The sequence below is a fragment of the Drosophila santomea genome, chromosome 3R, assembly GCF_016746245.2.
Source record: "Drosophila santomea strain STO CAGO 1482 chromosome 3R, Prin_Dsan_1.1, whole genome shotgun sequence".
Taxonomy (NCBI): Eukaryota; Metazoa; Arthropoda; class Insecta; order Diptera; family Drosophilidae; genus Drosophila; species Drosophila santomea.
The window spans coordinates 23,663,549-23,686,912 of record NC_053019.2 but is presented as its reverse complement, the minus strand read 5'-3'; the positions used below and the strand labels follow the sequence as shown (position 1 = coordinate 23,686,912).

The window sequence follows — 23,364 nt, the reverse complement described above, 5'->3', positions numbered from 1 at the left end:
TAAAAGCCGGCCGTACAGTATTTAAACCTACAGAGCAAAAGTCAAGTGGAGCTCATATTTAAAGTATTACGCACATTTGTGTACCTTCCTAGACAAGCAAGTTAAATTGTGCACATTCTACAAGTAATTTCTAATTGCTAATAGTTAACTAAAATTGGTTATTATGTTGTATCTTAAGATAGATGCAACTGAAACTCATCTGCAATGAGAGTAATGAGAAAAGGTTTTGCAGGACCATCACATCCTGTCATTGTTTGCAACAGCTTGAAGGGCTTAGCATTAAAATGAAGCTGTGCACTCAACCGAGAGTCCATGAGCGTATATGCGGGTGTCCTTTTGTGACAGCAGATGCTCGGTGACCACCAGAACTGACCACTTGAAACTAATGCACTGCCACCCGTCTCTGTCCCCTACTTCCATGTGATGTCCTTTGTGCGCGTGCATCCATCAGATACATTTGCCGCGAGATGTGGCCGTCGCGGACGCAGGAGTACTACTACACCCTCTCCCTCTTCGGGCTGCAGTTCGTCGTGCCGCTGGGTGTGCTCATCTTCACCTACACCCGGATCACCATCCGCGTCTGGGGTAAAAAACCGCCAGGCGAGGCGGAAACCAGCCGCGACCAGCGGATGGCACGCTCCAAACGGAAGGTGAGTCCATTTGAAACCCTGAATCTCCACCTTTGAGCCACCGCAAAAACTAATATGCGCTTTAAATTGACCCTTCCCTTAGTCAAATCCCCGTGAGAGTGGCCATGGCTAAGGGGTTTTGTGGGAAAATATATGGTGACTAGAAAACAATTGAAAGTACCAAAGCGACGAACTGAAGATATGTAGTACATCATTCTGTTATGCGAGTAACTTAAAGTAAAACTATTGTTATTGATTGATCTTAGCACATTGATGTTGCACATTGGTGTACTCTAACGGACCCCCGAAGTTTACTTAATTTGTATTATTAGTAAATATTCACCAATCAGTGGGCACAAATATATTTTGAACTTATAATTTAAGCAAATACCAGTAATCTCCTTGGCCAAAAACTCCTCTTGCATAATTTAAGCCATCTCCTGTTTGTGTTGTGCTGACTCCACAGTTTAACCCCAATCGCAGCACCTTACCTTACCGCTGCCTTCATCTGCAGTCAATGACAAGCCCCACTTGTTGGATGCTCCAAGTGAACTCAAACCTAAGACGAAGCTCAGGCTCAGGCTCAAACTGAGCCATCAGCAGGCCGGAGTTTGTGGAAACGACAGCCGCGATGACGACAGCTGTCGAAGCAGCAATCTTCAAATTGATTTTGCATTTTTTCCCCTTTTTTCACGCTCCCAACAGCCGGAGAAAAATCTGGGGTCAATGGGGAGCAAGCGTGGCAAGGCTGGCTTCCTGCTCCTCACTGTTGATTTAATACCCTAGCAGGGGGTAAACTTACATTTTGTACGACTTGGGTAAAAACAAACAACTCATTTCTTAACTATTATTAATGCATGGTTCTACATTTCTAACGTTAAAAAGGAAAGAGCATAGTCGTAGCTTTTTATCCACGCTTTAGATTTGTTCTGGACTGAGCCATAAAATGCTTTTACATACTATAGTGTGTTTGAAGCTTTAACTTCTTAAGCAACTATTTGTGTCTTTTTTTTGGGACGTATTTTGGGGCTGTGGCAGCGTGGCAAATGGCATGTAATGCTCACATAATCACATAGTGCAAGGCGCAGACACTATTTACAATAAACTTGCACGAGCCGAGTTTCGGCAATGGTGAATGAGAAAAGATTTATGCGGTGCATGTGGTCCGTACTTGGTACAGAGGTCCCCCAACCTATCCACTTGCCAGCTGGAAGCCTTTGCGATCCAACGAGATTGTCATTGCCATTGCGTCTGCGTACAAGTCGTCTTAGCCGTCGCCTTCGACTTCGACTTCGACTTCGACTTCGCCTTCGTCGTCTGAAGATGCCATCCAGCGTTTTGTGGTCTTCCAGGAAATAAGTTGCGATGAGGGTGGGGGTGGGGTTGGGAGTACCACGTAACCGCGTTACTTGTCAAACGAGCCCCCAAAGTCGATGGCTGAGCAAATGAAGAAGAAAGCCGAAAGCCCGTTGGCCAAAAATGTGGACATGGTAGCTGGCCAAAGCCTTACCTGGACTAATGACTTTCCCACCCTTAAAAGAGTAGTAATAAATTGGGAAAATATCTTATCTTAAAAATGATTTGGTTCTACAAGATTCTTAAGTATAATTAATATCATTTTCTGAAGTATATCTTTAACCCTTATTGCAAAAAATTTTTTTTAATTTTTTATGTTGTCTGCCTTTAATTGTTTCAGTACTTTTGCTTCTTGTGGAAAATCGGTCAGTTGTTAATTAAAATAGCCGTATTTGCGGGAGAATAAAGAGTTGGCCCAATGACTGCCCAATCCCAGAGATCAGACAGTCATCCGACAGGGACTCCTTCATCTGCCAAACAGAGAGAGCCCATGCCAAAAGATGAAAATAAAAACAATTGCTGACAGTTTCGCCCACCGCTGCGCAATGTTACCCAATTTGAGCCCAAGGCAATGCAGCTTCATCTGCCATTCACTTTTGCGATGCAGTGGCTCCAGCTCCAGCTTCGAGCTCCCCTCCAGTGTCCAAGCTCTGACCATCCTTCGATGCAGTTGCCCAAAAAGTGGCTACCAATAGCTATTTGGTTACTTAACCCGGCAACAATTTTGCTGACTTGGATTTCTCATTTTCTCATGACGGCTCCCTTCGCTCAATTCGCTGCCATCGTCCATCGTCCATCGTTGACAATTTCTTCCTTGTGTCCCATCGTCTTTCGAACATTTTTGCCAATTGGCAGCTGAAATGATTAGCAAATTACTCGATCTCCCCATGGGACGACGACTGTGTGTCGCAGCTTCCTCGAAATCGTAATTGTCGCCCGTTGTTAAAAGTCGATTGAAAACTACTAGTTTATTGGGTAATCTTGCTCAGACTTAATTGCTTGAGTGGGCAACTGAAAGGATTTATGAGTGACTCGCTCGGAATAACAATTAATGTATAATTCTACTAACAACTGTAAAAGATACACGTATGTGATCACTTCTCTCTCACTTCGAGATAATTCACTTTATTTTACCTAGACAAATGGCATTCCCTTTTGCCATTGCACTTTTTCAATATTTGTCAAGTGTTTCCTAAATTTGTTTGCACGAGTTGCCATTCGCAGTCCATCATCTAATTGCTGGGAAACACACAGCGCAGGCAAAACAATCAGTCGAAATCGGAGATCCGAGAGGGGGAATAATATTATTGCTGACTTGGGGCGATGACACTTCATAGTTGTCAGCGTACGATTGCAGTTTTGGAATGAGTACGAATATCGTTATTACTTCTTTATTCTTATATTCTTTTTTTTTTTCTTTTTTTTGTTTTTTGCACAACCAACACAAGCAAGATCGACTGGCCAACATTTGCATCTGCCATCTGCATTCGAGTCTGTTTTGTCAAAGTGTCGACTACTAATGTGTGATGTGAAGGAAACGCGGATCGTTTGGCGCGATTGCTTCTTGTTTGCTGGCAAATCGTTAATTGCATAATTGACTGCAAGAGGCGTAACTCTTGGCCAGAAAGTGCCCATGCATTGGCCATCGTAGTCATCGTCAACGTGATCATTATCGCCACCGTGGTCCTCCCGATATTTGATCCCCTGTTGGCTGTCCCATGGATGCTCAAAATGCAGACTGATGAGCCATCCCCGTCCAACTGGGCAGGTCCCAAACAGGAGGCGGCCAGCAGTTCAATATACACAACTGGTTCCCATTTCTACTTTTTCTCTTTGGCATTTATATGCCTCACAAGGGGTAACTACAATTTTCAAGAGCTTTAAGATGTTATAAGAAATAGTCGTTAATCGTAATATTCCATCAAAATCATTCTTCAACTATGGTTATCAATAGAATATATTGATTTTAGAGAGCTATCTTCCATCATTGTTCTGATAGTGTGTTTTAGTGTGCGGTCTTCTCGATTGAAGATGAAATGTCTTGTTTTATTTCTCCGACTGAGGCTGCGGCAGACATTGCAGCCGCGTCATCGTCTTCTCTTTCAGCTGAATTGTGTTAAAATGTTAATTTCGCGTTACGTAATCTGTGTCATATCCAGCAGTCGGCAGCCAGCCAGTCTTGGCAGCAGAGTTGGCCGGGCAGCTGGAATCTTCATCATCGTCGGCTCATCCACATCCCATGGATGCACGGATACAATGGAGAGTGCATGTGAAAAAAAGTGAGAGGATTCCCAGGCTTGGCCAGTAAGTTCGGCTTGGTCTTCCCGCACTGGCGGCTAACAAACACGCAGATACAGCTGTGCACACCCACAAACACACACACCCACGCTGCGGAGCCAAATGTGTTGAGTGCACTTTGTGCGTTTTGTGGCAAATTAAAAGATAAAACCCACAAAGCCAGCAGCTGCAGAAGCAACCACTCCGCAAACAGGCTGCAATTAGTCTCCCCTTCGTGCGATTTGTTTATCTCGCCGCTCGGATCTCGGATTTCGTATCTCGGATCTCCCCCAGCTGCGATTCCGGTTCCCTCTGCGGCTTGTCCACCGGATGGGTAACACTCGAGCCCTTCTTCCATGTCATTGATTTATTTACGCCCAATTTATTTCTGTCTATTCCTGCATCTGCATATGGCTGCAAACAACAACTTTGCAGAAATAAAGAAACTTTGTGCCAGCTTACAAACATGGTATTTTATTTTTTGTCCATGCGTGTAAATGTCAGCACGTTATAACTATTTAGGAATATATGCATACAATTTCTGAATATTACAACTGGATTTTGTAACGTAATATTTGTAATATTTTCTTATGCAATACGAATTTTCAAAGCAACTTAGTTGCATATTGACTGCAACTTAACTGCCTGAGAAACAAAATGAGCTGTAAATTTGGATGGCACATTGTTCAAACAAGAGACCATTAAATTTCAAATTTAATACAGTTGAATTTCTGTTTTTAGAAGATTTCCCTATGCCATGAATGCTCTTAGCTGTAGTTCTTCAAATAAATAATTATCCGAAACCTCCGCAAATATATTTATCATAGGGTATGGCTCACAGTTTATGGCTCTCACAAATAGTTGATGAGCCCTGGCCAAATGTTGGCATTCCTAATTCTTCGTTAATTATGCAAGAGTCTACTATTTTTCTACAATTTGTTCGAAGTTTTGTGGACAGATCGTTGGACTATTGCAAAATAAGCGTGTAGTCCATTAATTATGGGACAAACAAGTAGGATGAAATTAACATTAACCATTGACTTTATGGCCAACTCATTTGGACTGTTTGCCCTCGACTATAAAATGTATCAGCCTGTTCGTTTTCGGTCAATTTAGGCTTAAATCAATAAAACTGAATGCGGTGGTGGTTCAATGGCCAGGAGTTTTGGAGGACCATAAATTAGCCAATGAATGTTCGTAAATTAAACATAGACAAGGTGAGAGGACAGTTCGTGTATGTAAAGTGGTTTGCAATCGGTTGCTGTAATTGCAAAAATGGGTAATTAAAGTCACAGAGTATCGATCCTGCTGCACATCGATACAAATGAGGTTTAATTTTGGTACCAGCAGAATCCTCTGTCATTTGTTGGCCAGAAAGAGCAGTTTGTGGCCAAAAGCAAAACGCGTTGGTAGCTGCAGTTGGAAGACAGCTGTCCGGCAATTGTGGTTGCATCTGCTGTTGATTGAGAAAACATCTTGTCCAGCAATTGTTTTTCCCCCTCCACCCCACCTGTCTGTCTGTCTGTTTGTGCTTGTTTGTCGGCGAGGTTTGTTTGTTTGCTTGGCGCCCGAACAAGTTTATTCTACAAAAGTGAAAGGTTCGGACTTGCATTCAACATTTATGAATGTCGACTGGGTGCAATCTGTGTCAGTGACGCACTAAAAAATGTTCGGGGTCCAAGACGAGTGCCCCTAATGGAGATGCCTCAATGGAACACAGCTACTATAGTTCATTTGCGTACACTTCAGATACAAGTTCTATAAGTTATATTACTTAAAAAAATGTTTTTGTGGCTGTTTGTTTAAAAATGATGTATCAATCAATTAGAAAACTGCTAGACTATATTTTTACATAGCCAAAGTATTATTCTTAAAGTTTTTTTTAACGTGTAGAAATGCACAACCTAGTGATATTACCATCTCGCAGTCATTGAGCAAATCAATGGGGCTGCTCATTAATGTTAGAACTATACGAGCGCATCAAATTGCAGCTGCTACTTTGTCACATTGCGTATACGCCTCGTATGGCGTGGCTGCAAATGAATGGGAGACTCAGCTAACGAGCTAACCCGTCGACAGCATTTGGATAATGCAAATTTGTAGCTGACCAAAGATGGTGAACAATTCGTCAAAGTTCAGCGCTGGTTGCGTAATAATTGGAAGTGTCAAATTAACGCAGATTATTTAAGGCACATTAAGATAATTTAAAGCTAATTCATTTCGAGCAACAAGTGCCCCATTTAAAATACCACTGAAAAGTTCATCGCTCGTTACAAAGATCATCAGATGGGCCAGCCCAGGGAGTCGAAATGTGTGATTCGCGGCACTTTAACCCCGTTTTTGTGTATCCGCGTTTCAGCCTTCCAACTGAGCGGCTTGTAATTAAAACGTGAACATCGCCTGCCGGGCTTTTATTCATCCGCAGGCCCACACCCTACATGGCAGTCTTTCCCGCCTCCGATTCCAGTTGGTGATGGTGATGGTGATGGCATCAGGTGCACAATGAAAATGCCATGAAGAGTTTCAATTTATGAGTGATTTATAGTGAAACATCTCTAGCAATTATTTGCTTATACTTTTAACCGCGCAGACTTTTAAAAACTATTGAAAATGGACCAACCTTATATAACCTTTGAGTAAGCCTCTTAAAACGTTATAAATGCTATTGTGAATTTTCCTCTGTGCAGCAATCAAATGGAAACCAACAGGTAGCTGGTGTCGGACTTCAGAAATGGCAGACACGAACAATTTAGATTAACGCGGATCCCCACGATTCCCCGTGAAGGGAAGGGGGGATGCTGGCTGTACTTTGGAGCCCAATGCTTTCCTATTTCACCCATCGAACCACTCGAGAAAATCCCGCACAGAAATAATTCAAATTGATAAGCCACTGTTAATGGTCAACTCTTAATGACCAGTAGCGACGGCGAAGCGGGTTAACTTGCCTTAGTTTTTGTTGTTATTTGTTACCTCATTGTTGCTTGTGTTGTCGACTGCCATTATCTTTGAGTTGGCACTTTAAACCCGTAATTAGTTTACACTTGCGGTAATTGCGGCATAAATCTTCAGCTCGCCAAGTGTCGTAACATCCAAGTCACACATACTCACATGACTCACATGCAAAGAAATCCCTATCTGGATCCCTGGAGGCGCACGAACAACTTTATATCTGCATCCCTTGCCACACACCACACACCACCTTCCGACCAGCTCCATTCCCAGCTCCACTCCCATCCCATTGCATCCGATCCCATCCATGCCAACTGCCGCAAAATGATTTGTGGCCTTAAGTGGAGCTCTGAACGTCGTGCTCTGCAGAAAATTTAACAGCACATCGTTGGCTTGTGGACTTCTAAAACATGAAAACCAAAGCTGTTCGTTTGTGATGAAAATAAAATAAAATTTTTTTTCAAAGTTCAATTTTGAAATTATCAAAAAATATTTCCAAGCTTCAGAATGGAACATAAAGCAATGCAGTACAAATGTTGCAAAAGTCAATATAAGAATGATATGTGCAGAGTTTTGTTGTCTGGCAAGGTAAATAACATTAAGCCCCATAAAGCTTTAAAACAGATTTTTCATATATTGCATTTGAAGTGCAGACACAGTTGGTGGTGTGACTTCTACCCAACAGTTTCAGTTGTCATGGCATTTTCAAATAAACAGCGCCACTGCAAATATCATCTCTATCCCGACTGCAAATAAAAGCATGAGCATGGCTCCCCTGGACAAACGCGCATCCCACTTTTTACGTAGTGGTTCTCATTGCGTTAGTGGTTCTCATGGCGAAAGTAATATGGCCATATCATGCTTCGGACCTGGCCCATGACACAGCATCTGCCACCTTTTCCGCTCCCCGAACAATTGTCTTTGCCGCATCGGGTGCGTGGGTGGCTTTATGGGTATTGTCGCCCCGTTTTATGGAGCCATGGAGCTATTAAGGTGTCGTCTGTTCGACTGTTGCCACAATTGTCCCATTGTCTGCCAGGTACGGAAATGTCGCGTGCTAAGGGCTTCCCCCGTTTTTGTACATACATATTTGGCTTAAACGATAGAGTTAATACAATATTGGGGTAACGATTGCTCAAGTTCAGTGGGTTAGACGCACTGGGAATGTGAGTGTAATGTTGCATCTCATGGGATATATGAAGATTAAAATTTTGATGTTAGCTTTTCAGTTTTAGGAGGAATACTCATACTTAAATTTATAACCAAAATACTAAGATAAAAGTTACTAAAACCTTGAAGTCTCAGTCCGCAACTTAAGCTCCACAACGGAATTGAATTTCGTTGTAATGGAAATGTTAACAGGATAGATAAAACGAAAGAAAGAGCGTAAAATTGGCTGGGAAAATGGTTTAATTTTAGTTTTCTTCGGCCAAACGTTTGCAATGAAATGTGAAAATGTGCGAAAGAAGCTTGCGAAAGTGAAGCACTTTCACCCGGCTCGAGTTTCCCGAAAAGTAAACAACGGTTCTGCATATAAGTTGTAGATACAGATACCGAAAACCAGATATCTGGCAACCGTCGACGGACCACGACACGACCATGCACATCCGTGAGATACATTTGCTGATGCCTTTTGGCCAGCATTGCGGTGCCTCCCCCTCATCGCCTAATTAAAACGTGAGCATTTGCGGGTGATGAGTGTACGGGATTAATGACTAAAGGCACAAGCCACACCGATTCGCCCAGAGGCACGCATATCAGATGCATGTAGATGCAGATACGGATACATTCATGTGGCTAATGCACTTTTGAGGATGCCAGTTTGTGGGTGCCTCGATAATGGAGCGATTTGCATAAATGCGTTAAACTTTTGCGACAACCAGCCACTGGGATGTCCAGTTGCAGTTGCACAATTCGGTAGATCGCATTGCTGCTCGGATGCATCCGTGAAATACGCTCCAATTCGCCTCATTATGTGGTCGCATGAGTGACTAAAGGGCAAACATGATGCCATTGCCGATGGCAACCACATTGGTCCCACATTATGGTTAAATATGTTTCTTCTCTTCTGGAAATATAAACCTAAGCCCTAAGAACTTTAAGTTAAATAATCCAACTTTTTAAAATCTTATTTCTAATTATCTTATTAGCTAAGCTTTAACCAAATGTCAATATCGTATCGTACTCACAGCAAGCTGCATATTAAATCTAAGCCTGGCGAAGATTTGCCATAAAATGTAACCAATTCGTCTTTACTATTATTTTATGGTTATTAACACGGAAAATTACCAGTATTAAAAGTGTAAAGCAATCTTTCCTGGTCAATTTCTGCCCACGTTTCTATCTGTCTCTTCCTGGAGGGCGAAGTCGTGGCCAAATTCATCTGAGAAAGTAGAAAAAAGTGCAAGTATCTTGTACCAACGAATGTGCCCCAAACTGAGTCTGTGGTTTTTTTGGTTATGCCAGAGCATTTCCTGACACGTTTTCCCATTCGAAAGGTTAAATGTTGTGCCCGTTTGCAAAGACTTCGCCTGGTTCGCCTCCTTCGCCTTGGCCAGACACTTTTGTGGACTCCGACTGCCAACTGGCAGACCCACAACTTACAGCTTACAACTAACAACTTACTGGCTGCAACTGTGGCAAGGTCTGCAAGGTTAAAAGCGGCCAGCTCGTGAATGCGACCACTTGCGGTCACATTTGCAACTGCTGGAAATCCGCGAATCGCAGATACAAACCAGTTCCACCAGTGACCTTTTCGTGTCTCGCGCAATTTTCATAAGCCCCTAATCGAGCCGCGTGTCAAGTGCGTGAGTCGCTGCATCTGGCGATGATTAAGGGGCGGGGCAAGTGCTGTAGATCACAGATATATATCTCGAAGCTGCAAAGAAACTTGCCAAATGCTTGTACATTTTTCACAAATTGGGCACGCAAAGCAATGCCACGCATCTGTTGCCAAAGGCTGAGGTTTCGACCAGAGGACACATCAAAACACATGTGCGTGTGCCTTCAAGTGGCAAAAAAAGCTGGGAATTAACGCTTTAGTGGTCTTTAAATTGCCTTCAATTTTGGGACTTGGGCCTTTGCGAGTTGGCCTTGCCACAGAATTGTCGGTCGCTTTTTAAGTTTTTCCCTTTCGATCGTTACGCAACAAGTGATAAGTCCCTTTCACTCCTCTTTCACCCGACCTCCTTTACCGCTTCGGGCCATTGATAATCTTTTCCGCATTTACGATGAAGTCATTTTGGCAAAGGGACAATTATCACCACATTGCATACGAATTCGTGAACGCCCCGGACACGTTCGCTCATTAATATTTGCACTGCCAATTGAAGCGGTTTCGGGTTGCCTGAACAACTAAAGTGGAAATGATGACAACACCAGCGGCAACAAACGCCACTCGAACAACTGCAAAACAAGCAACGCCGGCTACTTTGCATGAATACAAACAGCAACGTGATCTGCAAAGTCACAACAAATCGGAGATACTCTATAATAATGCTAATAATATTTGTTACAGAGCAAAATAAATTTTTAATATTTATAAAACTTAAAACACTACCTTATAAGTAATTGATTATTTAAATTTTAGTAGATGCAAAGTGTAAATTACGTATGTATAGGGTAGTGAACATACAGTGCTTGCTGATTTAATAAACCAAAGCAAAGGTAGCCGCTAAGTCCACCAATTAATAAAGGCAAATTACGCTTGTAATTGAAAGCATTACAAATATTGCATTGTTCCTTATTACTATTTAATGCTTAATCTACTTATAAACTAAATACAAAAAATTGAACTGTGCAGCACAATTTAAGAGGCAGTTTAGATTAATTACGAGTGACTGCATGTGATGTTAAAAAATACTTCAATCGGCAGCGTCTTCATCTTGGATGGCAGTGCCTAAAAGCGAAAGTTAGCCAGCCAGTTCCGATGGGAATCTCAATCTCTTTGTGGACTGGTCATTTATCTTTGAGTTCAATTTGCGCTTACCCAATCGGTTACGGAGGATTTTGTGGTTGGGGGTGGTGGCGCTGAGGATTCCCATGGAGATATGGTCACGGTTTAGGAGTTGGGGGTGCTGCATCCACTTTGGGAGCCGGTTCATGGTGGTCATCCTTTTTGGCGCGCTGCCACGCGTTTTGCAGTCACCATAAATCGCCTTGATTATCGCGCCATTCCAATTGACGGCAGAGGTCTCCACTCATCTTTCATAACTCGATGGCCATTGCATCCTGGAACCGAGTTGCGTAACCAATGCGACGATGGTCCAATCACAGAGACCACTCTCTTTGGTTTGACTGTCATTTGGCGGCCGTTCTTTCACTTTTCGCTTCGTGCCCTTAATTGATTTTAACAAGTTTTCAGCCTCGGCCGTGTTTATCTTGACATTTTCGTATTTCCCCTGGCATAAAGTGTCTTTCCCCCAGGCCTTCAGTCCCTTCAATCAATCTTTAGATCCCAAGCTTATGGCTTATATTTCAGGCCTTGTGCTCTTGGCCAAAGTGTGAAATTTGAAACCCATTTACGCAAAATACGATTTCTTGTTTTGACTTTTGTTTGTGTAAAGGAAGGTGGTTTAAGCTTTGCTGTCAACTTCAATTACTTTTGCCCAAAGTTGGGGGCTTTCAATCGAAATTTATTAGGAGCAGCATAACCAAATTACTATTTCCTTGGGAGCTGTTGAAGAACTTTTTCAAGGTTTGTTCATAATTCCCAGAGTATTCCAGACCTCTTAAGATCTGCAAAATCTACAGAAGACTTCAGTGGATTGCAAAAGACTTAAAGTAAACTCCACTGGCGCACGCAACAATGGAAAGATACAAAGATACGGTGATACAAAACTATCTGCCGCCCGAAAAGTAAAAGGAATCGCAAACACTTCACGCATATTTACGTCTTCGACAGTGCAATTTAAATAATTGTGGTTTCTTCTAGCCACAAGACCGAAGACTTGGCAAATTGCATAAGCCGGCCAATAAAGTTGCGAATCCGACTCTGTGCCTAATGACCATTTGCATTATCTTCTTGCCAAATTACACGGACTTCGCCCAGAGGAACTGGCCACGTATCGAGGAGTGTATGGATGGATGTCGTTGATGAATTACGAATATTTCGACAGATATGCAAATGCGTCTGTTGTGGCTGCCATTGTTGGATCGATGGCCGACAGACTCGCACGTTTTTCCCTTTCTTGGCTTCTCAGCTTTTCTTTGCTTTTCTTTTCTTCGGGTCTCCGGGTTTTTGGGGCACGTGCAGCTGCTGATGAACAGATATACTCGTAATGATGAAAAATTGCGCCCAGGAAATGCAAAAATGAAATGCAAAGATGAAGAGAAAACACAAAGCGATTTCCGCTGATTTGGGGAAAACCTCTTAATATGACAGACAAAATGATATTTCCATTTAATATGCATTTGCTGTATCCACCCCAAAAACAAACAAATCAACCACAATGACCGCGATCCCACACAATTTAACCCCCGCGGTTCCCACCGCAAACATAAATTACACCGCAATTGGCATTATAAACAGAGTTCCAATCCCCAGATTTCACCTCCATTTCAGCCACATCAGTTTGGGTGGGAGCCGCAGATATTTGAAATTCCGCTCGGCGGCAAGGGAATCAATTGCAATCCGAATGCAATAAAAGTTTGGCACATGCAAATCCAAGTGAGCGGCATGCCCTTATTGGCATACAATGTGTTTTTCTCAGCCATTTTTATGACGAATAGGACACATCCTTCACACATACGAAACATTTTTTACCAAATTTAATAATTTACAATTTAATAAAGAATATACAAGGATTGTAAAACTGTTGGTTTTAAGTTTCAATACATATTTTATACAACCCATTACATGCCTGATACATACGATTCCCAGCTTTGTCTGTTGTTTAAATTAAGATCAAAGCAAATATTTTGGAAACCCCTGATGTAGTAAACCACTACGTCTACTCTCTTTTTCTCTGTGCATCGCTGTTGGCTTTAATTATTTCATTAGGCAAAAGTTTTACGATATGCATTAAGAGCAGACGGGCGCACAATCAAAGTCGGCAGTTTCTTTTCACACATTTTCGCTTTTGCGAGCTCAGCAGCATCCAGTTTTAGGATTCATTCAAATTGCACTTCATTTGTAAAATTACGCATACGCCACGTTGTGCGCCCATTTTATGGTCTCTTTTGCATTTATACCCCTGCACCTCTTAAGCACAGAGCGACCCACATTTCTCCGGACTCAGGTGTGAATTTGATTTTTATTCCGGAATTAAGTGGAGTGTTAACTTAGTAACTAGTCTCGCAGCTTGCGTATCCATATGGAGCAACTCCTGTTGAACTTTGAGCTCCGCAGTTACTCTTTCGCGCTGCCAGAAATGCAGCCAAAGTTTGTGGGCTTGCATACCACTTCAAAAGTGATATAGGTGAAATGCGTTCGGTATGTGCGAAAGGTGGCGGATGATTAATGATCCGCACTCGACACGACTTTTCCATTTGTCAGTTGGAGAGGAAGCCACCGAAATGCGGTACAAGAACACTACTCGGCAAATTGTAACAGAGTGGTATTCAACTTAAATTGCGTTTATTAAACGGCAACTTGAAATGAAAGAAAAAATGGCTGAAAGTCATGCAAGTTTTAGAGTGCAGACCACAAGAAAAAGGGATACGCAAGTGTAAAAGTGGTTCAAGGAATACAAAGTATATGCCCGACATTTCAATGTGTTGCAATTTAATTAACAGCTTGCTAAATAAAAGCAATAAGAATAATGTGTTTACGGAATAGAATGAAGAACGTAAATTTAATATACACCTGGTAAAACATATTCTTACTTAATTACATTTCGAAATCTGTTCGTTGGTATTCACGTGAGTGTAAACAAAACTGGAATGGAAAATTCCTAAACCCCTAAACCTATTGGTTTGGGTTACCAATGGTTAAATCCAATTGCGAAGTGAAATCTGCGTTAGACATCTGTAAATCCAAATTCAATTTAGGTACAATGGGCAAAAGTTTCTTCAGAGACACACAAGAACTTTTAATTGCCGCCTGCAAATGAAGGTTAATGACAAACATTTGAGCTCGTCTCGAAGACTACTAACCACTCTGAATGCCCCATTCGCTATCGGACATTAACATTTTCATTTGCCGGCGACCTTAGACAATTTGACGCGCTGCTTGAATTGCCAAATGGCCAACCGTTAAGCGAAAAACCAAAATATATAAAAGCCAACTCTGTGGCAAAAAGTCGTTGACACTAATTAGCATTTAAAAGTGAGCGAGCAGAAACATATGCGCCGGCAAAAGAGTTCGAGTAGCAACAAATTCAATTGAATTGAACATCTCGAACCGTTGGACAACCGAACATACAATAAATAATAAGTCTGCAAATCTCGAATCGATGCACCGATGCGACGATAACATCGCGGACAGATGGGAGATGCAATTGACGCGCCGGCGGCAACATACAACACAGACCAACAACGCAGCCACATGCAACATGCACCAACTGAAGCAACACCAAAAATGTCAAATGTAAAAACGGCGAAACCGTTCAGACGGCTGCACAAAACTAAAAAAAACTAAAAATAAAAAGCGAGAGAAAAACGCAAAGAGCCTAAACACAGAAATCGCACACAACAATATAAAATTTGCACGCTGCCGTTTGCCTAACAAGCAGGAAGTGTTGCTGGGCAGACTGGAGATGGAAAACCGATGAGGAGGATGAGGAGGATGAGGTGCTGGCGAGGTGCAGGTGGTGCTGGTGAGGGGGATGATGCCGCCGGTAAAAACCAGCGACAATGGATGCAGGAAGCAACAACTGTCGTCGTCTTAGTCGACTTCCTACCCCACGGGCCCGGCCTCCAAAATCATAAAAATCCCCACTCCACTTCCCAGGGATGCTCCCATATTTTTGCCCATTGCGTGTGTGTTTTATCTTTCAGTGTCAACCTGAATGTATTGCATCTTTGTTACTTTTATGCAACTTTCTGTTGATTCACCGCCCACCGAGGCGTCAGCCCAGTGAACAAAGTTCAAGTCATTGGTATCCCAGATATGCATGTTGAGATGCCTGAGTAAACTAATATCCCCCTGACATTTTCTGGGCTCACACTTAATATGCAAATGAGTTTATAGTTGCACGAAATTTGAAGTACTTCTACACAAAAACAGATACATGCCATGAGTTTATTTACAACGTACATTGGAAATTTAGTGGCGAAATAAATTGTGGTTGGTACCAATTTTATTTGGCAAGTCAAATTGTTATTTGAACACGAAGGGGGATAAACAATATCTTTTATGGAATCAATGTTACTTCTGTTGCAAAACCTATATAGCATCCCATTGTCCAGGTATTACCTGCATTTCAATGCCTTTGCAACGCATTCAAATTACGCCCCACATTACAACTTACTGAGTTAAGCACTTCAGTACACTAAATTTCACACAGTTGACTTTACTCCAATTTAAACGCTTTTTATCGTCCCAAAGGCATTGTGATCCCCATTGACTGTTTGGCAGCCTCAGTCGGCCGACTGCTTATTTTTAGCCGCATTGTTGAGCGTGAGATTTATCGCCAGCTGCGGTTTCTTTTTGGTCTTTTGGCGATCGGCGCGCTTTTGGCGCTTTTTTCCCAGCGGCATTCGGAAGTTGAATGAAAAGCGTTTAGTTTGGAGAAAAGGAAAGGAAACATTCACCCTTAAACTACCAGATACCCTTTGTTATCTGTTAGTAGCTTTTATCTTTATTAAAATATTTGCTGAAGAATGTAAAACATTGGGTGAAACTCAGGTCTTTGGTAAAAGACCGTTTTTATGGTCTTATTGGAATATCTTGGCTTAGAAGTGAACCACAGACACCCGAAATGTATTTTTTTACATCTAATAACCTACAGGTTCCATAAAAACCGCTTTTAGGCTGATGGGAAAAAAAAATTTTTTTTGAAAAATTTTCAGTTTTGATAAGGGGTACCAACATCAAAATTTGCAAAAAAAAAAAAAAATGTTTTTTTTTCAATTGGAATGCAATTTTAAAGAGAGTGTTTTTCTTAGCTCATCAAGGTATGGCATTCCATATTAAAAGGTTTTTTTTGATAGTTTAACCATTTTAATTGATTTTTTAGGGTATTTTGGGTATTCAAATTCCAAGACTTGCGCATTTCAAGGCGACCGCGTTTCGCGGACTCGGATGTGAACTCGAACTTGGATTGCAGCTCCGATTTGCATTCCCATCCATGGAGTGACATTCGGAGGCAGCGGAGATGCAGATTGAATGGCCACTGGTTGCTCCTTGGTGGCGGGTGCTGTTGGCCAGGCTTTGAATTCGGTTTAATTCGGCTTTTCGGCACTTTGGGCTCTTTCAATTCGATTTCGTTGATGCAGATTCGTTTCCCAGACCGAGCAATTTATTGCAGCCTCGCGTTTGTCAATACACGAAAAATCGCTCGACGCTCGTTAGCCAAAACAGTGTTTGCATATGGCAACTGTTGCTCCTGGCTCAACTTGGCCCGAAGAAATGGCCTTTTTTGTAGCTCTTTTTGGTTATGCAACCACTGAGAGCGATTCAAGGTGAAATCGCAATAGGAAACACTACCCGGCTGACAGCTGACTGCAGTTGCGTTTTAATTTTTATTATTATTATTCCTAAGAGCGCGAGTTTGAGCCGACATCCTCACTTGCATCAGAAGGCGGAGTTGCGTTTTTACCCCCACCAGGTGGTAATTACACACACCCAAGCCACAAAGTCGTTTGTCAAGTGTCGTTTAGGAATTGCCGTGATTCATGAGCACTCGATTTTAATTACCGAGATTGGAGAAATGCTCATTCCATTAGCTTATAGAAATATGAGTAATCGAGTGGGCATGAAAACAATGTCAAACAAAACTGTGATGTGTCCAAAAGTGAAATACACCTATTGGTTTTTGATTTTAAGGTGAGAGGTGTTTTGAGCCATAAAAGTGTTAATGATATGTCCATGTCAACTACTGTATTTATTTGAGTCGTTAGTGTACCACCTAGTGTTTATTTTACATCCCAATTCGTTCCCCCCGAATATGTTTCTTATTTCATGTTTTATGTTTGTATGCCCCACTGATGGTTTTTCCCCAACCTAGTCTTTTGAAGCTGCCGCCACAAAAAATTTAAAAATCGCATCGAATCGCACAATAAAAATGCTGACCCGAAAACTGACATCTAATTGAATAAGTGGTGGTTTGCATTACACTCTCTGTCACCTTTCGCTGCTTTGTATTCGGTTCATTGAACGTTAAGTTGTTCCGAACTGATGGACCACTTCATTAAACTTAACACAATTAGCTGCCTGAATACGAAAAGTGGCAGTGGAAAGAAATAAATTGGCTTTAATAACATTACGTGCATTGATAAAAAACATTAAACAGGATTTTATTTTGTTTACAAGCGTGAATTACGCAACACACCACTTCATTGAGCCCTTTGTACTCACAAATAAATAATAGTTGTAGGAAAATAAACTTAATAAAATGGCGGATTTATTTACAGCTTAAAAATGATGATTTATCCGTAGGCATAATGAGATATAAAGGCTAATAAATATATATATATATATTTTGATTTTTTCAACAAAACCATTTTACCATAGCAACAAATGGTCTTCAATTCTTAGAAAATACTAGTTTGTTACTCAACAAAAGATGCAAAATTTCGACATACTTTATCGCGAAAAAGTATATGTTTCAAGTAGTGTGAAATATGCAACTGTTACCCGAAATTTGGTAACCTCGCATTATGCACCATTCGCCTTATGGTTTCAAAAACAAGAGCCAACATTATTTGTGATTTATTTGCCATGGCTCAAACGCCAAGGATGTCTGGCAATAAATACGATCCCGCCTGGCAATTACTTTCGCACACCAGACACGGCCAACCCAGATATATATCTTTATCTATACGGAGAATCTACGGATCGTAGGCCTCGCACAGTGGCACACTTACACACACTCGCTGTCACAATCACAATCACACTCATTCACTCTGCCATCCATCATGGCACGTATTCGCATTTGTCGTGCGAGGGGCAGGGAAATTGGCTTTTCTCCCCCCCTTAGAAAATAAAACACAATGCCGGCCCAGAGATCCACAGACAGACATCAAATTATTCGAAATTGCCATTGTTTGCAGAGTGGAGAGACTTGTGAGCTTGGGGGAGTTTTCCTACGATTTTCACTTTCGTTGAGAGCAGAAGCGTGCAGAAATTTTCCAAATTCGACCCCACAAAAAAAGCATCCGCTCGCCAGGCCAGCTGACGCTGAAGTGAGGGATCGGTTTTAACCCAGCAGCGGCAGTGGCAGCCCAGCGGCGATGAGAGCGAAAGTGCACGACACTGGGTCTCGACTTGGCCAAAAAATGTGTGGCCAAAACGAGACGCTCAGTGAGAGAGAGCTCTCCAGCACATCCGACAGCGGGAAATCGGCGGTGCTGTAATAAGTTGATTGTGCGGTAATTTCGGTTTCACTTGCCATCCCACACAGACACAGACACAAACAGACGGTAACCCCACAGATACAAGTAAGCATGCCGTTAAAGATACAGATACTTTTGCAGACAGATACAGATACACAGAGACACAGACAGATGGCCAAGACAGCGCCTCATTATTGGCCAGCTCGCCACGCATGCGCAGTGCCCAGAAAGCAAAGTCGCATCATCATCACCATCTCCATCTCCATCTCCATCGCCATCTCCAAAAACGAACAAACCCAAGCCGAAACGGCGACCCTCTCGCGGATACAACAACTGCTGATATTGTGGTAGTTGTAGTGGTGACGTGCATCTGGCTGGATTTCTGTATAAATTGGTGATGCGGCTGCAGTGGTTCGTCAGTGAAGCATTTGATTTGGTCTAATAAACAGCAGCCAAGTGCATTCCGAGGATATAGCAACGTGAGGCACCTCAAGCTTTTGAGTTAACCCAATCCGTATAACTGAATCCCCGTCTTGTTTCTGTTCTTCCCAAAACAAAAAAAAAATCATCATTCATCCATACTAAACCACAGACCGAGGATTACTGTGGAATAGTGCCGAGTGCTTAAGTGTGTGCGTTGTGAACGAATAAGCCGTGAATCCGCATCCCCATCTTATATCCATTACCCATACGCACCGTTGACCCGTGATTGTTCAGCCATGAAAGCCTTCATCCTAATGTCCTGCCTGGCGCTGGCCGCCGCCCGTCCCGAAGCCGGATACAACTACAACCGTCCTGGTGGCGGCGGTGGCTCCGGCGGTGGCATTGGCGGTGGTATTGGCGGTGGCATTGGCGGAGGATTCGGCGGCGGTTCCGGCGGAGGATTCGGTGGCGGATTCGGCGGTAGCAGCAGCGGAGGATCATTCAGCAGCGGCGGAGGCGGTGGCTTCAGCAGCGGCGGAGGCGGTGGCTTCAGTAGCGGCGGTGGTGGTGGAGGAGGCGGCGGATTTGGCGGTGGATTCGGAGGCGGCTCCGGCGGAGGTTTCGGTGGAGGTGCGTGTCTTTTGTGCACCCAAGATCACATCCGAATGTAATCGCAATTTAACACAAAACATAATGTTATTTATCCACAGGCGGCAGCATTGGCGGTTTCGGAGGCGGTGGAGGCGGCGGCGGCGGTGGCACCACCTTGGTGCAGAAGCACATCTACGTGCACGTGCCACCACCAGAGCAGGAAGAAGTGCGCCAGCGCCCCAACCTGCCCATTGGCCAGTCCCAGAAGCACTACAAGATCATCTTCATCAAGGCCCCATCGCCACCATCGTACCAGGCTCCGGTTATTCCCCTGCAGCCTCAGAACGAGGAGAAGACTCTGGTCTACGTGCTGGTGAAGAAGCCCGAGGATCAGCAGGACATTGTCATTCCCACGCCCGCACCCACGCAGCCATCGAAGCCAGAGGTTTACTTCATCAAGTACAAGACCCAGAAGGATTCGAGCGGCATTTCTGGCGGAAACTCGGGCTCTATTGGTGCCGGGACCGGCGGTGGTTACAACACTGGCGGCGATGGTGGCTTCAATGGAGGAGACAGCGGCTCCATCTCGGCCCCGTCCAGCAACTACGGACCACCTGGAAAGTCCGGACCCTACTAAATGGATCTTCAACCCATCGAGAACTCAAAATTGCGAACTTCGAACTGACTAGTCCTGTCGTTGACATGCCCCCAAAACTCTCACTCGAGTACACCACATCATCCACATCACATTAACCACCTCACGATCTTCGACCACCATGTGTCCCCCAATTATCTCAGACCTACATTACTCCCTTCAAAGGGGGGGGCGGCACTTTCGCCCACAACTGTTGTACATAATACGTTTCCATTCTTCCAATCCTTTTTTCACTCACTTTGGCTATCCACCTGTCGCATCTGTACATTTTTCACCTTCAACTAAATTGGAGTCTAACCTTCAGTCCTGCCTGGAAAATTCTATTAGCTAATAGGCGACATGTGCTGGTTCCTTGGATGGGAACCTCATCTGGCGCCCGGAAGAGCGAATGATGATGATGATGATTTGTAGCAGAAGATGATTTAGCGAGGCCTGACTTGCTCCATACATATAAATACATATACTTTAATTATACTAGGCCTAAGTACGTTATGCACAAATAAAAAAACAACGGTGACAAAATTACGAAAAAAAAACCCTTAAGATATTCTCATTTCACACTCTCTAAGCTAAATGGCACTTAGTAGCCAAGGGGACAAGGAAAATCATTCGCTGACCCTGCCTTTCCGCTCAATTTCCATTTTCCCTCAACTAATTAACCTCTTGAAAAGGGTACTTTTGACATCGGAGGACAGTGAACTAATTAAAAAGTAATTTCTCGCCCATATTCGCATTCCTTCTGTTTTCTTTTTCGACGGATTTCACGCATTTCTGTTGTTAAATAGTAACGAGGAACACAGCTGACCAGCAATTTATATCCTTATAATTAATGTAAACTTTCCGCTAAGTTGCTGTGGAGTGTGTGGCTCCAGTTGCACAATCTCCTAAAGTTGGTATTTTATATTATATTATTCAAAGTTTTCAGGGAAGAGGCAGCAAGATCGTTCGCCTCAAGTTAATGACAAACTGTTGCTCTGTTTTCTTCCCTCTCATTACCAACTGCTTTGAAACCCTCCAATTTGCCTTCGCTTTATTTTCTTTGTGAATTTCTGTTTATTTTTTTAATTTTGATTTTTTTTTTTTGCTACAATGTTTTAATGCCTTAAGTATACAGACAGCTTGGCATTGTCATTGCCGGCCGAGCTTCTTCCTCTCATTTTCGCGCGGCTTTAGCACTTTCACTTCATCGCGAGTGTTGCTGTTACCGTTAACCCATATCAGCCTACTTTTTATTGCAATAATTAAGATAATTCCAATGAAGTTGAAGTTTCTCAGGCTTTCCTAATTACATATACCTTGAACATAGTACTATAAGCAACGTAAACACGAGCTTAAAATAAATATAATTTTATTTCTTGGGTACAACAATGGTTAACTAAGCTATCACTGGCCAATTTATTTAATGAATAGTAAAGGAATCAGAACTGTGCCCATGCATATATGAACAAAAGGACTTCGAGGGAAGGCAACCCAACCTGATGTATCACTCAAATGGGTTAACCAGAAATTGGTGTCTATTTTTCCAAGGGGCTCAGCTCAATTCGGCGTGCTGTGTGCCGCTGCCTTTGTTCCCAGCCTCATATTTCACCGGCATATGCTTCGCTTCCGCCTGTCTGGGCTCAAAATGAACCACTGCTGTTGTTTTTACCATGACTATAGGTTTACCCATAGCTTTTGCCGCGCAATCAATGGCAATCCGTCATACAAAAGCGTCGCCCTGCGGCACACTTTACTGGAAGTCAGACGAGACCCTCAAAAATCATATTCAAATTAAGGAAAACCTAGTACACATTCTTTAATGTTGCATATATAAGTGATGGTGAAGTGATAGGTGAAGTGTTGGCAAAATTTGGTAGCAAGAGGCTCTTCAATAAGCCTAATTAATTCCTTTTCGTACACGTGCGTTTTATCTTGTCAGAATATTCCTAGATGGCTCGTAAAAAAGGAAACGTGTTGCCCGGCTGGCCAAATGGCCAAAACAGGACAAACTGTGGAACAGAAGGACCGTAAACAGGACTTTGCTTGTGGGAAATTGGCCGGAAAAACTGCTATTGTGAATGAAGTGGCCAATGAATTGAACCTGTATAGATCCTACCTAAAAATAGAACATGACTGCTTGCAGTTGGGAAATTTGAAAAGTTTCTTAAGCCGCAACATTGTTTCAATTTGGTGCACTTTCCTTTTCGATGGAAATATCCTTTCACTTAATTACCCACAGTCATTTGCACTTCAAACCCATTATTTGCATATACATGACGTATTTTAAACTTAGTATAATCAAGATGAAAAGCAACGCCTAGAATGAATGTGAATTTAATATTGCAGTGTTGGCTTGAGTTTTACGTTATATATTCTGAGGAATGTAACAAGCAAATTCAGAATAATGCGAATGGGAAAGCTTTTGAAATATACAAAATAAATATATGTATGAGGCGCAATTTATGGGGAAAATAAAATCCTTAAAATTCAATTTGTCGGAGAACGCAAAGAGATTTTGTTGCACGGACACTGGGAAATACATTATTCTATCATAACCGACAAACGTTTCCCCTCCCAGTCACAAATAAAAATATACGTATATACTGCGGCTCAAGCGAACATTTTTATGACCTTTACTTTTCACCCGGTGGGCGTGTGGTTTTCTTTTCTGTGAGTTTTTTTTTCATTTCCACGCCCGCAATAAATCGCAGGTGAAGCACTTCCGAGAGGTCAAAAGCAAAAGGGGGGCAGAAATTGTGAGGTTTTAGGTTCGCACTTTCGGTTGCCGCGTTTAATTGACAACGCTGAAAGGTTTATGACACTTTGGGCGCTTTAATTAATTGTGCGTATTTCTGCCACGCCCCTCTACTCAACGATGGCGTTTTGGTTAATTATAATGTATGTATGTAGGTCGTTAAAGTAAATGTGGGCTAACGGACCTGGGAAGATATGTACAACAAAGCGGAGTATCCCTCAAAACCCGACAAAATATTTCCGTCTTTGACTTAAGTTGGTTTTATCGTCTAATATGGCTTATAGGGAATCGCGAGGAAAAATAGCACTCATTTT

The 23,364-nt window shown here is 42.5% G+C and overlaps 1 protein-coding gene across 6 annotated transcripts in view; it reads left to right on the top strand.

Moving 5' to 3' along the window:
• Positions 1–23,364, top strand: part of LOC120453195 (RYamide receptor) — a 53,180-nt gene that overhangs the window by 24,740 nt on the left and 5,076 nt on the right. For 4 of the 6 annotated variants that reach the window (XM_039637766.2, XM_039637764.1, XM_039637765.1 and 1 more), the window contains exon 4: positions 452–650. In XM_039637766.2, coding sequence (XP_039493700.1) covers positions 452–650 — 199 coding nt within the window. Of the gene's footprint in view, positions 1–451; positions 651–732; positions 939–19,780; positions 20,164–23,364 lie in introns of those variants that run through there. The other 2 variants (XM_039637767.1, XM_039637768.1) reach the window with 2 other exon arrangements.